General features: G+C 45.3%; 1 protein-coding gene across 1 annotated transcript in view; it reads right to left on the bottom strand.

Annotated features, from left to right (window-relative positions):
• The window catches only part of LOC124873844 (inaD-like protein), a 120722-nt gene that overhangs the window by 64915 nt on the left and 39295 nt on the right, over nucleotides 1–16512 (bottom strand). Inside the window, exons 16-20 of the mRNA XM_047374849.1 lie at nucleotides 12978–13163; nucleotides 12466–12549; nucleotides 12189–12371; nucleotides 5264–5473; nucleotides 4403–4471 (exon numbers count right to left, since the gene is read on the bottom strand). Coding sequence (XP_047230805.1) covers nucleotides 4403–4471; nucleotides 5264–5473; nucleotides 12189–12371; nucleotides 12466–12549; nucleotides 12978–13163 — 732 coding nt within the window. The remainder of the gene's footprint in view (nucleotides 1–4402; nucleotides 4472–5263; nucleotides 5474–12188; nucleotides 12372–12465; nucleotides 12550–12977; nucleotides 13164–16512) is intronic.

Genomic DNA, 16512 nt, shown 5'->3' with positions numbered 1-16512 from the left:
AGTGATCGTGGTTCTTCAGCAGAACCCTGCTCCAGAACCAGCTGCTAATAACAGGAGGAATCCATCACTTGGAGCAGAGAAGCTGTGGTGATTAGAGTAATCAGATTACTGCAGCAGTGAAACTGTTTGTTCCTATAAAGCTTCAGGGTTTAATCAGCCTCGCAGCAGCCGCCTCCCTCGTGTGACCTCGAAGAGTTAACGAGGTGTGGCTGCGTAACGGGGTCTTACTCTGGTCAGCGTGACAGAACGATCCTGCAGAGACGTGACAGGGCCGACCCGGCGATCTTTATGACGAGCCATCAGGGAGCCCTGAGCTGTGAAAGAGGCTCTTCAGCTAAATGAGCTGCATGTAAAACAGGAAATAAAAGATCAGCCCAGAAGCTGACAGCAGCAGGGGACAAGGAGGAATAAAATGCCTAAGTTCTGGTCCTATTCGGATTAGGATCCTGATGTTCAGAGCAGTTTAACAACTTTTTTGCACAAAAACTAGAAAAAAACATCTATTTGCATCATTAACTGTCTCTCTTTGCAGTATTCCTGAATAGTGTCTGAAACCTGAGTTAGGAATCAGAACCTTCAGTGGATCCGACTGGTAAACTCCACCAGCACAGCAGCAGGATCATGGACCAGGACGTGAATTAGACACACGAACAGGTCCTCTGATGTCAGGACAGGAAGAGTGGGCGTGGCCTGCAGCAGGTATGAACCAGACGCTCATCATTTATACGTCATGTGTCTGCGTTTGCTTGGGGTTCTGTCCCAGATAAACCTGCCCTGTGCAGGTTCTGAAACCACAAAGCAAGGGTAAAGCAGACTTTGTGCAGCCAAAGAAAAATCACAGCCACAGAGAAATCTGCCCTTCAAACCAGCGTCTCCATGGTGATGCTGTCCATCCACATTTAAAAGAAAAAGCTGCTCGTCTTTATTTTCATGCAAATCACATCCTGGATCTTCCATACCCACGTTATCCTGTTCAGAGTGGATGTCAAGACCTGGGGTAGACCCTGGACAGGTGGACAGTCCATCACAGCGCAACACAGAGACACAGAGGACAGGAAACTATTCATAAACTTGGATCTCAGGGCAATTTGAAGTCTCCACAGAACTTAACGTGCATGTTTTTGGACTGTTGGAGGAACCCAGAGTATCCAGGCAAAACTCCCACATGGAAGCGGAGAACATCCAAAGTTCACACAGGATTTTCAGAATGCCGACCAACTCCCTGCAGAGCAATCAACAACAGATGCTGCTTCACCTTTAGGCCCCGACCACACCAACCTAGAGATTCTGTGCTCCGTTTGGACCTCCTGTCTGCACGCGAACTGAGACATGATGATGAAAACAGATCATTTTAAACAAATCTTTAATAACCGCATGCAGTGTAACAACGTGGACCAGATGTACATTCCATGTTCATATGTTCTCATATGTTCTAGAAGTGTTTTTAATTTATGTCTGTGCGCTACATGTGTATCTTTTGAGCCGGGTCTCAGCAACATTTCATTATGGTAACATAATGACATAACTCTTGAATCTTGATATGCAGAGATTACTGCAGCTGCTTTGCAGTGAAGCAGCTGTTTGTTATTCCACATCTGTCTCATTGACTCCATGAAATATCAGATATAAGCTGAAGGTCCTAATATCTGAGAGGAAAAGCTACACTTCAGGACTTGTAGGAAAATATTTAGCCAAACTCAGCATCTTCTTTGGAGCATTTTATACAGTTAATGTAGACATTGTTGCCCCCTGCTGGCACAGCATAAGTGTTACCATTTTTCTAAGTAGACTAAATGACCATGTGTTTTTTAAATTAAGGGAAAAATATGAGTTTTACTAAACAAACAGTGTCCTCCGTCTGGACATTCTGTCCGGACGGACAGGGAATCAGGCTGCGGGTCAAGGAGCAGAGGACATACTGCTCCAGCTGCAGCAACTGGTGGGTGTGGTTATGTCAGCATTTCATTAGTGTCATTTGCTTTTTGAATCCGGAGCTGAAATGAAGCAGATGACAGGAACTAAAAACCAGTAACGGTCAGAACATTTCACTGGTTTAACCCGTGTATAGTGTCCCCTGCAGCCCATCTGATTATAATTAACCAGAAACATGGTAGAAAACACTCTGATTCATCTCTGTGGATTTTTACCAGCAACCCAACATGATGAAAACAACAGATAAATGTTCAACCTGCGGCAGGAAATAAAAAGAGAACAAGCCAGCAGACGGGTTACATCTGTACTGCAGTAATACAGAGTACTGCAGGACTCTATGTACTGACACTGGGGGGGGGGGGGAGGGGGGCAGCATGTCCTCACAGCACCCCCCCACACCCCTGGTCCTCCTCCCTCCGGCCGCCTCACTTAAAGAAAGATGCTGCCGGTTGAGCTGATGGAGCACTTTATAGCATCGAGCCATGGAGCTGAGTCAGCAGAGGAGGGAGAGGGAAGGTGAAAGAGAGGAGAAGATGAAAGAGAGTGTGGGGGTGGGGGGGTGAAGAGGATGATGAAGTGAAGGGAAGCAGGACGACAGTCAGAACAAAGACGAAGCTCTCAGAGTGATTGTTGAAGGTTTCAGGTGAGCAGAGAGCAGCAGGGTTCCTGCAGCAACACAGCAGCAGGTCAGAGCTTTACTTCTGGAACCAGATATTATACACATATAGAGTTGATTTTATTAGAGTTCAGACTCAAACTGTCAACTAACAATAAATCTGACTAAACTTATGATTATTGTCCATCAGGAAAGACCCATTAGTCCCCAAGCTTTAACTTCCTGGCTGATGTCTTGACATGTTGCTTCAACATTTTTACATAATGTTTTAATTTTGTGGAATGCACCAGTCCCTCCTGCAGAAAAACACCCCCACATCCTGACAGTGCTACCGTCGTCCTTTATGTCTGGAACCACTTCAGGTTTAGACTCTTCAGACAACAGGACATGTCTCCAAACATTAAGGTCCTCGTCCCCGAGTACATTTTCAAACTGTAATCTGTTTATTTACTGGCTTCTTCCTCACTGAGTGCCCTTCCAGCCCATGTTGGTTCAGGACTCGTTGCACTGTGATAATGACTCTTCCACCAGCTTTAGCTGCATCTGCACAAGGTCTTTAGTTTTGATTCTGTGGTTGTTTCAAACATTTCACACCTAAACCCATTCATCTCTAGGAGGCAGAACCCGTCTCTTTCCTGAACCGTATGATGACTCTGTTTATACTTGTCCATAATTGTTTGAACAGATGAATGTGGAACCTTCAGGGATCTGGAAGTCGGATGCAAGGATGAAGCCAACTGGTGGAGGTCCGTCTTCGCTGGACCTCCACCCTTCCCATGATATCACATAAGGAAACAGAGTGTTTGAGGTGTTGCCCTAAAATATACCGACCAGCGTTCCCCCAGTTAACCAATCAGAAGCTTACAAAGCCATGACATCATCATCCAGTCTTTCCCAAATTTCAAAGTTCTCAGGAGCTTAGCGTATGTAAACATGTGGTTTCAACGCTACATGTATGCCTAAATCCTGCACCTGACGGACCCACTGAGACTCTGGGTCAGAGCCTTATAACGGGCTCCCTGCAGGAAATCTGGTTCTGAAGAACCAACTGGTTTCTGATGCAGTTAGAAGAACCTCTCAGTCCGGTTCTCTCCAGTATCTCTTTGGACTGACTCAGCACACAGAGGTCGGCCCATCCTGATGTCAGGCGTGAACTACAGAGGAGTGTGTTGCTGTTACCAAGGCCAAAAGGTCAACACAGGCCGAAAACCAGAACCAGAACCTGGGGTCACAATTATACCATAATTCTAAATAATAATAACTTATTAGAATTTATTCATTTCAGATAAACTGTCTGTGGAGCAGCAGAGTCTCTCATTTACCTGAAGAAAAGCATTTCAACCGTTCAGGTCTGAAAGGTGAAAAAGGAGGTTCCAGGTCAAGTTCTGTTTATTTCTTCATGCTTCTTACTGCACACATCATGTCTGGTGCCGGAATGGTTCTGTTTGGAGGCAGAGCCTCATGAGGTGGGGCATGTGGCACTGGCTGGATGGAGAAATGTTCTGAGACATTTCTGATGAGGATCAGAAGAAAAAGGTTTAGGAATGCATGAGGATGGTTTCTCCATCTGGAGACATCATGAAGCTCCTGTTAGCACCACAACTAACTGCATTCATGAACCAACTGGTGCTACTTTCTTTGAATGTGTGAGTTATTTGGGTTTAAGCGGCATCTGGTGTGAAGTTTATGTTAAAGGTCCAACGAGAAAAACTTGTGTTCAACACTTTTTCTCCTTGCTTTAACTAAAACTCACCTTCTGATGGATTCTGCTGCTTGACCGGATCTAAATCTGCTCTGTTTAGGTGTCTGGTTCTGATCCATAAAGCTACAGAGCATTAGGACAACTGTACTTACCTCTGGAACAGGTCCATCTTCAGAAGATACCAGAATATTCCTCTTTCTGCTCGTCTCTGCTGCTTCCACCTACAGAAACAGGAAATGGATCAAGAAAGAAAGCTGGAAAAAAGCAGCTCAGGTTCAGCCAGAACCAGAAGGACTCTGTGTTCAACAAGTCCTGATCCAGAGAGGACTCAGAGTCAGAACCATGTTTGGCTCTAAATTCCAAAACCTCTGAACAGAACTGGGTTTAGGTGCTGAACTACTGAGAAGAACCCAAGAAATCCACCATCAACACTGTTAATGATAAGGTTTACATCTACTCCATGTGATACCCAGATCTTCAAGAGAAAGGACCAGAAAGCCCCAGAACTTAAAGATAGAGGAGCTCAAGGTCCAGAACTTTAAATTTTAGTCTGGACTAAATCTAAAATCGGAACTGTTCAGTCTGAACGCGAGGTCAGAATCTATCAAGCAAGAAGGAGCTGGAGAAACAACTCAAAGCTTTACAGCTGAAGAAGGTCTGGACCTGCTAAGATGTGGACCTGCTAGGAATCCAGTCCTGCACCATAAGACCTGGAGGATCTAACCACATTAGCAACATCTGGATCAGACCTCTCAAAGGTCCATTCCTCTCACTGAATGGTCTACATCTATAGTCCCAAGGCTTAAGGAGAAGTTTTGGAATCTGGACTAATAAACTAAAAGGTGTGTAGGCCCAGTTGATCAGTCCAGAACCACGCAAAAAGATATGGACTTCTGTCTAAAAGGTTTAAAGACAAAACTAGAAGGTTGTGATGCAACATTTTGGACCTTAAAGTCACAAGGTTTAAAGAGACCTCACAGGACCAGGACCTACAGGAGAAGGTCTGGACTTACCACCAGCGGTTTGCGAATACCAAGGCGAACGGTACCAGGCTTTGCCGACTTCAGGACCTCCACTGCCTCGGCCAGGGTGAGAAGGTCTAACTGGGTGTGATTAACTGATACAAGCTGGTCTCCAGGAAGTAAACCGCCATGACGCTCTGCTGACCCACCAGGAAGCAGAGAGCGGACCACCATCACGCAGCGACCAGGATCCAACGGGTCCTGAAGGGCCAGACATGAAAAGGGTTTAAATCTGACCTCCGTGAGCGATTTTAGAGACATTTCTTTATTCTGTGATCCTGATTCAGGGTGATTAGAGATCCGATGAGACCTTCAAGGATCCAGAGCTGGACTCTCTAATGTTAATGCAATCTGGTTCCGGCTGATTGGCTGATCTCTCTGTGCTTAACACCTGGATTGGTTCAAATTTAGTTCCGCTGGAGTCTTCAGGAGCAGCTGAATCAGCAGCAGATCAGGAACCCCTGGAGAACTTTAACTGGGTCACAGGGATTCCAGGGAGAACTTTGGGTTTATTCTCACTATGTGCTGCTGTTTCAGTACAAACCCAATTAAATCCAGCAGGTTGGATATTTTTCCCATTTACGCACTGAAAAACGGAGAAGACCTGACTGAACCTAAAGTTAAGATTGAAAAGGTTTTCAGGAGCAGGAAAAATACATTAAAATAAATGACAAACAGAGATGATCCAAACGGAAAGCTTTCATAGAACCCAAACAAACCCAAACACTGCACAGAGGTCCTGTTTGAACCTGGACCCACTGTCCCAATCAGGACATGAATTAATCCCATTCAGAAAGTCTGAGTCCAACAGACAGGGGGCGACAGAGACCAGAACACCGACAGCAACAACAGCAATGAGGGAGGAAAACATTTTATTCCTCCTGTCCTGGTTTCTAAAATCCTCTCTGATGAGAAGATTTTTGCTGTGATTTGGTATCATATCAGTAAACATTTGATTAGTTTATGTTTTCTGAAGAATTAGAATTGAAAGCACTGGTCTTTCCTGCTGCTCATTGGGCTGATGGTGAAAAACACGAAGCTCTATAAAAGATCTCCAGCTGAAACATGGAGGGATGAAGAAGCTGCATTCTGTGGTTCTGTTCATGTCCGCTCTGCATTGTAGCTGCAACAGTACGGAGCTAAAATGAGCCATAAAGTTTGTTTGGAAAAAATCTAAAACTTTTTTTCAGATTCAATTTCTTTTTTGCACTTTCAGATAAAATGTTTTTTTTTTGTTTCAAACACCTGACCTGGTTTGACGTGGAGGCGGAGCCTCGAATGACTGTCAGGGGCTGTAAGAACACACGGTTCAGGTGGATCCAGCATGACCAGAACTCAGCTACCAGGGTTCTGAGCCGTACCAAATCAAGATGAGACATTAGTCTAACCTTCACTGAGCTGCACCAACTTCCCATTAGTTCTGGGATCAGCTGAAGGGTTGTGCCTCTCACCCTTATCTGTCTTCATCTCTACATCCTGGAATCTCAGGACGTCTCCGACCCGCTCAAATGTCGGTCCGGAATGACTCATCCCTGAATAAATTCATGTAAAACCCACCATCAGGCATTTATGAAACGTCCCCTGGGGTCTTCAGACCAGATCAGCCTGAGGTCAGTGAGAGCAGGATGGTACTTCAGATGCTCCTGATGAGAAAAACATCCCACTAATCCGTCACTGAAGAACTTGGTAAAATGAAACGGGTCCGATATTTGAGCCTGAGGCTTTTTCCTCTTGTCCAACATCTGCTTGTAATAGTTTTTTTATGTGACTGAAAACATTTGATTTCTCATAAATCTCCATTTTTCTCCAACGTTTCTCACTGATCTTCTGAGGTTTTTAGTCAGTACATTTTCAGACTTTAAGCAGAAGTTTTCTGCAAGTTCTTCATACCCAGACCCTCGCCCAACTGCTCCTGACCATACTGAGCAGCACTGACGTTTGGCTTTAACCACAGGAACCTGCAGGAGCCGACCTGCCTTAACCTGAACCCCTCAGAGACCCGGACAGCAGCAGCATTAAAAAGCCCGTTCAGTGAATTCCCCGCTGCCGAACCAGGAGCATCGCCTGCACAGAAACACCCGCTGCCGTGCCAAGTTTCAGGCTGCCAGAACAAAGCCCAGCTGTATTTTTAGATGGAGCTGCATGGCACAGGTGGTGAGGAGTCAGAACTCAAGTCCTCCCCTCCTACGGGATCCTCAGGAAAAACAAAGGCCTCTGCAGGCAGAGAGCGGAGGAATCGGGAAATCGTAGGAGAAAAGAGAAAGTCAAAATATTCTCTGCCAAAAGAAGTAAGAAGCTGCTTTTTACTGAGGGAGGAGGCAGGTTTTTATGGGGGGGGGGGGGGTTGAAATGAATCTGAGAAAGGTTGGATCTGAAGACCTCTGAGATGCCTCAGTTACAGATTCAGAAGCTCCTACTGAACTTCAGCCTCTAAAGTTTCACTAAATAAACCGAGAAGTTTTGAAGGAAACCAAACAGACTGTAGAGAGGTAGCAGGCTGTGATCATCTCGGCTGCATAGTTCCTTCTCCCGGACGATTCTGAACAGCATGGATTCATTAGGGAATGATGGATCCTGCAGGTCCAATCAGGAATCAGGAACCTCACCTTCTCCAGCTCAGATGTGACGTTTCAGCTGCAGAAGGTCTGCCAAGTCTGGAGCTCAAACTTCAGCTGATACAGAAACTGGCTCCTTAAAGATCCAATCTCCTTCAGTTTTATCTATCAGGACATGATCAAACTGATCTGGTTCTCCACAGGTTCTAATCTGAGAAAGTATTTACCCCCTAAACCTAATATTGGGGTGCTCCTGCCTTGGCAGCAGCAGTCTTTAACGTCTCTGTGGCGGAATTTTGGCCTACTCTGCTTTATTCAGACACATTCAAGGAATCTCAACTTGATTTAAATCTATACTTTGACTAGGCCATTCCAAAACCTCCATTCCGAAGTGGTCTTTCTGGTGTGCTTTGGATCATTGTTCTGCTGCAGAACCCAAGTGAGCTTCAGCTTCAGGTCACAAACTGATTGAAATTCTCCTTCTGCCAAAGAGCAGAACTCCTGGATCTATCAATTATAGCAGGTCGTCCAGGTCCAGAAGCAGCAAAGCAGACCCAGCCCATCACACTACCACCACCATGTCTGACTGCAACTACAATGTTTTGGTTTTGAAATGCCATGTTAGTTTTACACAAGATGTAGCGGGACCAACACCATCCTAAGAGGTCCATTTTTGTCACATCAGTCCACAGAACCTTTTTCCTAAAAATCTTCAGGATTATCAACTTGTTTTGTTGGTAAATTTCAGATGGGCCTGTGTTCTTTTGGGTCAGCAGTGGTTGGAGAACCTTTGGTAGATCAGCCTCTCCTGGGAACGTTCTCACTGTTCCATCTTCTCTTCATGTGTGGATGATGGTTCTCAAAGGGGTTCTCTAGAGAATCACAGCCTTAGAAATGGATCTGTATCGCTTTCCTGACTGATGTATATCAGAGACGTTGTTTCTCGTCTGTTCTTGATTTTCTTTAGATCGTGATGTTATTCTTTCTGAGTTCTGTGCCTACTTCCAGTTGACTGACAGGCTCTATTGCAGTGATTCTAGATTCTTAAGGTCTGGGTGTGGATAGTGAAGTAAAGACAAACAGACGATATTAATGATGTTAATAAATGATTTAAGAGTGGGGTGAAAAGTTTTCACATGCTGAATAAAATCATCATTTGAAATCAATTTGTTTCATTTAATCCGTTATTTTTGTCTGATATTAAAGTCAATTTGATCCAAAACATAAATTAAAAACAAGAGGAAATACTTTTTGATGTCATCTTCATCACCTTCATCACATTCATTATCATCATCTTCATCAGCAGCACCTTCATCATGATCATCATCACATTCATCATTATCCTCTTCATCACATACATCTTTATCATCACCTTCATCAGCAGCACCTTCATTGACAGCATCATCACCTTCATCATTATCACCTTAATCATCATCACCTTCTTCATCATCATCACTTTCATCATCATCATCACCTTCACCAGCAGCAACTTCATCATCATCATCACCTTCTTCACGTTCATCATCATCATCACCTTCGTCATCATCACCTTCTTCATCATCACCTTCTTCACGTTCATCATCATCATCATCACCTTTGTCATCATCATCACCTTCATCATCATCATCACCTTCATCATCATCAACTCCTTCATCATCATCATCACCTCCATCATCATCATCACCTTCATCATCATCATCACCTTCTTCACGTTCATCATCATCATCATCACCTTTGTCATCATCACCACCTTCATCATCATCATCACCTTCATCATCATCATCACCTCCATCATCATCATCATCATCATCACCTCCTTCATCATCATCACCTCCATCATCATCACCTTCATCATCACCTTCATCATCATCATCATCACCTCCTTCATCATCATCACCTTCATCATCACCTCCATCATCATCACCTCCATCATTATCATCATCATCATCATCATCATCACCTCCATCATCATCACCTTCATCATCATCATCACCACCTTCTTCATCATCATCACCTCCATCATCATCATCATCACCTCCATTGTCATCACCTTCTTCATCATCACCTCCATCATCATCATCATCATCACCTCCCTTGTCATCACCTTCATCACCTCCATCATCATCCTCATCATCATCATCATCACCTTCATCATCATCACCTTCATCATCATCATCACCTTCTTCATCATCACCTCCATCATCATCATCATCACCTCCATCGTCATTACCTTCATCATCATCATCACCTCCATCATCATCACCTCCATCATTATCATCATCACCTTCTTCATCATCATCACCTCCATCATCATCATCACCTTCATCATCACCTCCATTATCACCTTCATCATCATCATCATCATCACCACCTTCTTCATCATCATCACCTCCATCATCATCACCTTCATCATCACCTCCATCATCATCATCACCTCCATCATCATCATCACCTCCATCATCATCATCACCTCCATCATCATCATCATCATCACCTCCATCATCATCATCACCTCCATCATCATCATCACCTCCATCATCACCTCCATCATCATCATCATCACCTCCATCATCATCATCACCTCCATCATCATCATCATCATCACCACCTTCTTCATCATCATCACCTCCATCATCGTCATCATCATCATCACCTCCATCATCATCATCATCATCATCACCTCCATCATCATCATCATCATCATCATCATCATCATCACCTCCATCATCATCATCATCATCATCATCATCACCTCCATCATCATCATCATCATCATCATCATCATCATCAGCTGCATCTCAGTCCTTCCAACCAGCGCCCTGTTAGCTGTTAGCTTGTTGTTTGTTTTCAGAACTTGTTCTGTCCTGTTTCTGTCCGATGTAAAGCTCTCTGTGTTCCCCTCACTGGGTCTGAAATGTGTTCTGGTTAAACAGACTGGCACGGTTCTGTAATCTGCTCGTTAAACCACCCGGTGAGGGTTGCAGGGTTAAATATTAAAAGACCAATCAGGTTTGGTTAAGTTCTGGATCTGCACCCTAAATGACAGAGAACAAATGTTTTACTGCAGGATCAAAGAAAGCAGGTGTTCCTAACCAGCAAGCTACTATCTTGATAAAACCAGTGATCCCAGTAGGATTCATCTATAAACTCGGTCTCTCTGTTTAGAACTTTAACATCATTTAAACCTCATCAAACAAAGTCCTCACCATTTTGTTTTATTTTGTCCTGCTCAACAATCAAATAATGATCAGAAACATAATACCGGTGCATTCAGGTAAAAAAGATAAACCAGTGTTTCTCAGCAGCACCAGGCTTTGGGTCGCTCTGTAACATTTGCTTTATTTAGCCAGGTTGAATATATGTGTCTGGTTCTGAGCAAGTCCGAGGTTTTATGTGAATCTGAAGAAGATTTTAAATGCCTCGCATCAATGAAAGTAAAATAGAGATTTAAAAACTGTCTAGCTGCCTGGGCCAAAGTTGGACCATTTCAAGGGCTAAAAATGGCCCCTTACCCCAATTTGGGCATCCTGCTTTCCATCACTCAAATGTTTCTTCCTTCCAGGGACATCGCAAACATCTCCTCCACCCATCCAAGTGGTCCCTATCAGACTATCCAACAGAGAAATGTGTCCTTCATCCTGATGATTCTGAACATCTAAAGCTTCTCCCAGCCTGTCTCCAACAATCTCTGAGTATATTTGGAGTAAAGAAAAGCTCCAAATTTTCAGCCTGATCATCGTCCCAACATGTTTCTGCTCTAAGGAATTCCTATTTCAGACTTCACATCTCAGGAGGAACATCTAGTCTGCAGGTTTCTTCCTCCTTTCTTCTTTAGACGTTTATCTTGAGGCTTAGCTTCACACCTGAGCCTTCACCTCCTCCTCAGTCAGATCCAGTTGGAGGTGGATCCCAGTCAGATGGAGGAGGGCAACACATGAACTACATGATAAGCAGGGTGAAATCGATCCATGCCTCCTCCACACGCTGAAGGAAGAAGCTTCTGACAGCAGCTCACTCTACATGTGAGTCTTTCGTGTGAATTACCTAAAGTGAAGTGATTTCTTGGACCAAACTGAGGTTAAAAGATGCTGAGTAAGAATTTCTCATTCCAGGGTTACCTTCTGATCAGCGCCCCCTGCCTTCAAAGCTTTTAAACTACAGTTTCATCTGAATGAAGCACAAGACTTTTGGAACAACCTCACACCAGCTGTACGGCATGGTGGTGGAGGGATGATGATGTGGGCTTGTTTTCAATCCTCAGCACCTTGAACAGATGATTTTCTTATGCTCTGCTTTGTGAAACTGAAGATGTTTTGTCTGGAGATGATCTGCTGAAGCAGATGAAGGAGTCTCAGACTCACCTGATAATCGAGGATACTGAAGCCGAGGCCTTTGTCTCTCTCCTTCTGGAGTTCCACCACATTAACGTCAGGACACCACAGAGCCAGCTCTCCATCATCATCCTCATCCTCGTCCTCCTCCTCATCCTGGCTGGGGTCAGTGTCTTCTGTCTTCAACAGCTCCTCTACAGGAGAAGCCTGCTTCTGACACCGAAACAAATGACTGATTTTTACGCAGCCGAGGCACCCAGAGCTTTGATTAAGAACCACACTGACAGAGACTGAAGGTAGAAGGTACCTGTCTAACCTCCTCATCCTCCTCTTCCTGATGCTGCTGGATCCCATCATCTCTCAGGAGCATCGCTGACAGTTTCAGCTCCATCTGACAAACATCGCACAGATTAAAACTCACTGGTTCTCTGGAGTTACCTGAACATGCTGATCCAAACCACCTGATCCAGCTCCTCGTTACATCAAAGTTTCCTTCCTTTGACCCTCACTGTCCAGTAACCTCTCAGAGGTCTGGATCAGCATTACTCCTGAATAAGGTTCTGGTATTCATCAGCAATGTTTGCCACACAGTGTCCATTTTTGTCCTTTAAGGGAAAACTGGAAACAAATAGGACTAAAGGCTTACAGTAGAGTCTGGGTCCTCAGAAGATAAATAAGGAAATGAGGGCCTGACCCAGAAATTTGGACTGAACTGTTCTGCTCACTCAAACAGAATCTGTTGCAAACATCTAAAACCTGAAAAAACCAAACAGATCTCACATTTTATTCTGTAGGAAAACATGAACGCTGTTTTCTCACCTCATCAACGCTGCGATGTGTCGGTTCTGCTGCTGGGTCGGGTGGAGGTGACGGTTCAGATTCTGGTTCTGGTTCCAGGTCAGAGGTGAAGTGACGGCAGCAGACCAGAGTGAACGGAGGAGGCACCTCCTTGAGGAAGGACACGGCTTCACGCCGGGACTTCCCGTAGAGCTGAACCCCGTTCACCTTCACACAGAACAGAACACACGTCAGCGCTAACTGAGGCCCAGCTGACCCAAGAGTAAACTAAAATCCGTTTCAAGACAAGAACCATAGAAGAAGATCAGAACTATGGATCAAATATAAATTATTAGGACAGGTTCTTTTCACAGAGGTGGAGAATTTCTGTGTCTCCCGCACCTAAAACTTCTTCCAGAGGAGCTGAAAATGACAAGATCTGCCTCCCATTCAGTTCTGGAAGTTCTGAAAACTACCAGTGAAGTAAAGTGGTCCTGTAGAGTGATGAGGGGACAAAGACATGTGGAGGACACCAGTACGTAATGAGTTTGCTCTACTGGAAACCAGTGCAATAAGTTCAAAATGGCCGGACTACTGACATGCTCCAGCCAGTGGGCTCTCATGACCTCCATGTCTTCACGTCGGCTACAAGGTTCTAGGACCTGTTTCCAAATTTTCACACCAACATACAGAACATTTAAAAACAACCAGGATCCAGATTACTTATCTGATCCAAGGCGGACCAAGCCTTGGCACCAAGGCTGTGGACCAGTCTCCCTCTACAGCTACGCTTAAAAAGCAGTGAAGAACCTTCCTGGTTTCTGTTCTTTATTTTTATTGTGTTTCGTTGTATTTTATTTGATTATATTTACGGCACTTAATTTTAATAGTTATTTTATTGGTTCTCTGTCCAGCGCATTGTGATGGTTTTGTCTAAGAAAGGCACCTAACAAATAAACTTTACTTGCCTACAATCTTGAAAAATTTGTAGAACGATTCAACTAAAAAAAGTAAAAACTTTGAGTTTTCACTCCGAGATGAAAGGAGACTTTACAGATTCCACCCAGAAACAAACTCAAGTTTTAACGGGTTAATTTAATCTCTAGGGGTGAAGTTAACCTGGGTGTTGTTCTGGGAGTTGTTTGAATGTTTGGGTGGGTGTAGGTTTTCAACTGGGGTGGGGGTGGATGGTTGGCCTTGAGTGGTGATAGGCATCATTTGGACTGGGGTGGTTCCAGTTCGGATTCTGGTTACTTGTCTTGGTTTCGGGTCCTGATGGTTCTCAGTTCCGATTCTGTCTGAGAGAACAGGTCAGAGGGGTCTGCATGGTTTGGGCAGGTGGACCGGTCGGAGTTGTTCTCAGGATGGAGTGTTCTCAGCTTCTCGGTGGGTTTCGGTTTTTGGCTCTGTGGGCTCTGCCTTTTGTAGGCTTTGGTGTGGGTTTTCTAGTGGGGCTACTTCTGGCTGGTGTATGGGTGTTGGGCATGTGTTCTTGGGTTTGGATGCTATGGGTCTTTTTTGATAGGGGGGCATTATTTTTGGGAGGCTGGTGTGGGCGCATTTGCGAAGTGTGGGCTTTTTGCACAGCTTTGCTTTGGATGCTCTTTGCTGCGTTCTGTCCTCCGCTGTATGGTGTGCTGTGGTGGTGGTCCTGTGCGGTGCGACTCTAGCTGTCGTGTGTGGGTGCTGCCATGATTGGGGTTGGTTGCAGCCTCTTTGCAGTGTGGGCTGTGGCCTTTCTGTGGCAACCTTTGGCTTGCCTCAAGAGTTTTACATCTCTGCTGTCCCATGGCAACCTGGGCCCCAATTTTAATATACAACTTACACACTCGCTTATAACGTTTTCATGAGAAGTACATGAAGGGCCTTGGCGGTGGGCATGCCTAGTGGCATCCAAAGGGGAGTGTATTTTATGAACCTCACCTCTGGTGCCTGCGCCCACCTCTAAGGGTTAAGTTGCATGTAGAGATTGAGGGTTTTTCTTTTTAAATGCATTCTACAACACCATGCATCAACACCACATTTGAACAGGCGGAGGGAGGCTTGGGGTCTTTCCACACCCCTATTTGTTGTTTGTCATCTGGAGTTGGAGGCTGGGAGAAGGAGTGGGCCTTCTGGTTGGGGTCTAGGCTGGGGTTGGAAGTCGGATCTTAAGTCTCGATTGGTGCCAGGGCTGGCATTTCAGCTCTCTTTGGATCTCGATCCCTGGCTTTGGTGCCTGTATGTCAGCTGGGGTGGTTGTCGGGATCCAGCAGAGGGTTCCTGGCCAGGCAGTTTGCTGTGGTGATAGGGATATGGCTACACTTTGGTGGAGGGGCTGGTCGCCATGCTGGGTGCCTCAGGGGTTTTGGTGTGGGGTTGGCAGGGTGCCCAGTCTTTGGCGCGTTGTGGTGGCCTTCTTCTGATGCCTTCTTCTGTAGCTCTGGCGTGGAAGGGTTGCAACATGTGGGGGTTGTGTCCTCTTGTTGGTCACCGGCATTTGGATCAGGTGGGCGGTGACGGTGGAGCTGGGGTGGTGTTGTGTGGGTCTTGCCTTCCCATCACAGCGCTGTGTGGTGGGGGGCAGGCTGTGACTAGGGTGTTTGGAACGGGGTCAGGTGTGGAGCTTGCGCTGTGCAAATGTTTCTTCATCAGCTACTTGGGGTGGATCTCTGTGAGGGTGTGCCCCTGTGGGGAGGAGATTCATGGTATTTGGGTTGGGGGTGTGTGTTCAAAATCTGTGTCCTAGTTGGGAGTGGCCCTGTGGGGAAATTCATGTAGGGGCTCATGGGGTTGAGGTTGGGATTTATTGGGTTGGGACTGTTATGTCCTTGGACGTGTTGGGACCCACAGCCATGGTTAGAACATGAAAGGCCAGGACAGACTTTCCTGGAACTTCCATAATAAATTGCATTAACCTACTTCCAGCAACTGAGGAAGGGGGGCGGGAGGGTAGCAGCGGACTTCCCATGATGCCACTGGCTGTATAAAAGCACCCTCCTTTCCATTGGTCTGATCTCTTCCACTGTTCCTCTTTGCGGGACCGGGATCGGCAAGAGGAAGCGCGCTAATGTCTCTTTGCTGGCAACGATCATCGATCATATGCACAAGTTAAGTACTGATGAATTACTGTTGAAAGAATCCGGTATTCATTCATAAAAGGGATAAATTAAGGTATAAGCACTGCTTTACTTTCTCTCTGAGGCCTGCAGAAGCAAACTGTCCCAGAGAAGTCCCCAGTAGAGACACGGTCTCTACAAGCTGAATGAAGCGGTTTTCCCTGCCTGAGAGAAGGACAACAAGTAGCCGCATCACCGTGGTAACGTGCAGTTTGGTCGGCCGACAGAGCGGCCGACCAAACTGCTCCGGAGGTCAGCTGGAAGCTAATCCATTGTTCACAGAGCTCTCTTCAAACTTCGTCGTCGCCCGAACAACTCCTCAGCGTGGTTCATGAGGTTAGGTTTTGGGCAGAGTAATAGAGAGATATTTAGGATGAAATAATCTAAATGTTTTTCATTTTATGAAGTTTGGTTTTGTTTGTGTTGAACTCAGCTATCTTGGTGCTAGCAGGCTATCTGCTCAGTCCAACGTGTTCAGG

This window comes from Girardinichthys multiradiatus, chromosome 9 (assembly GCF_021462225.1).
Source record: "Girardinichthys multiradiatus isolate DD_20200921_A chromosome 9, DD_fGirMul_XY1, whole genome shotgun sequence".
In the NCBI taxonomy this organism is placed as follows: Eukaryota; Metazoa; Chordata; class Actinopteri; order Cyprinodontiformes; family Goodeidae; genus Girardinichthys; species Girardinichthys multiradiatus.
Note: the sequence above shows the minus strand (reverse complement) of the source record. Positions and strands in the feature narration are given on the sequence as shown.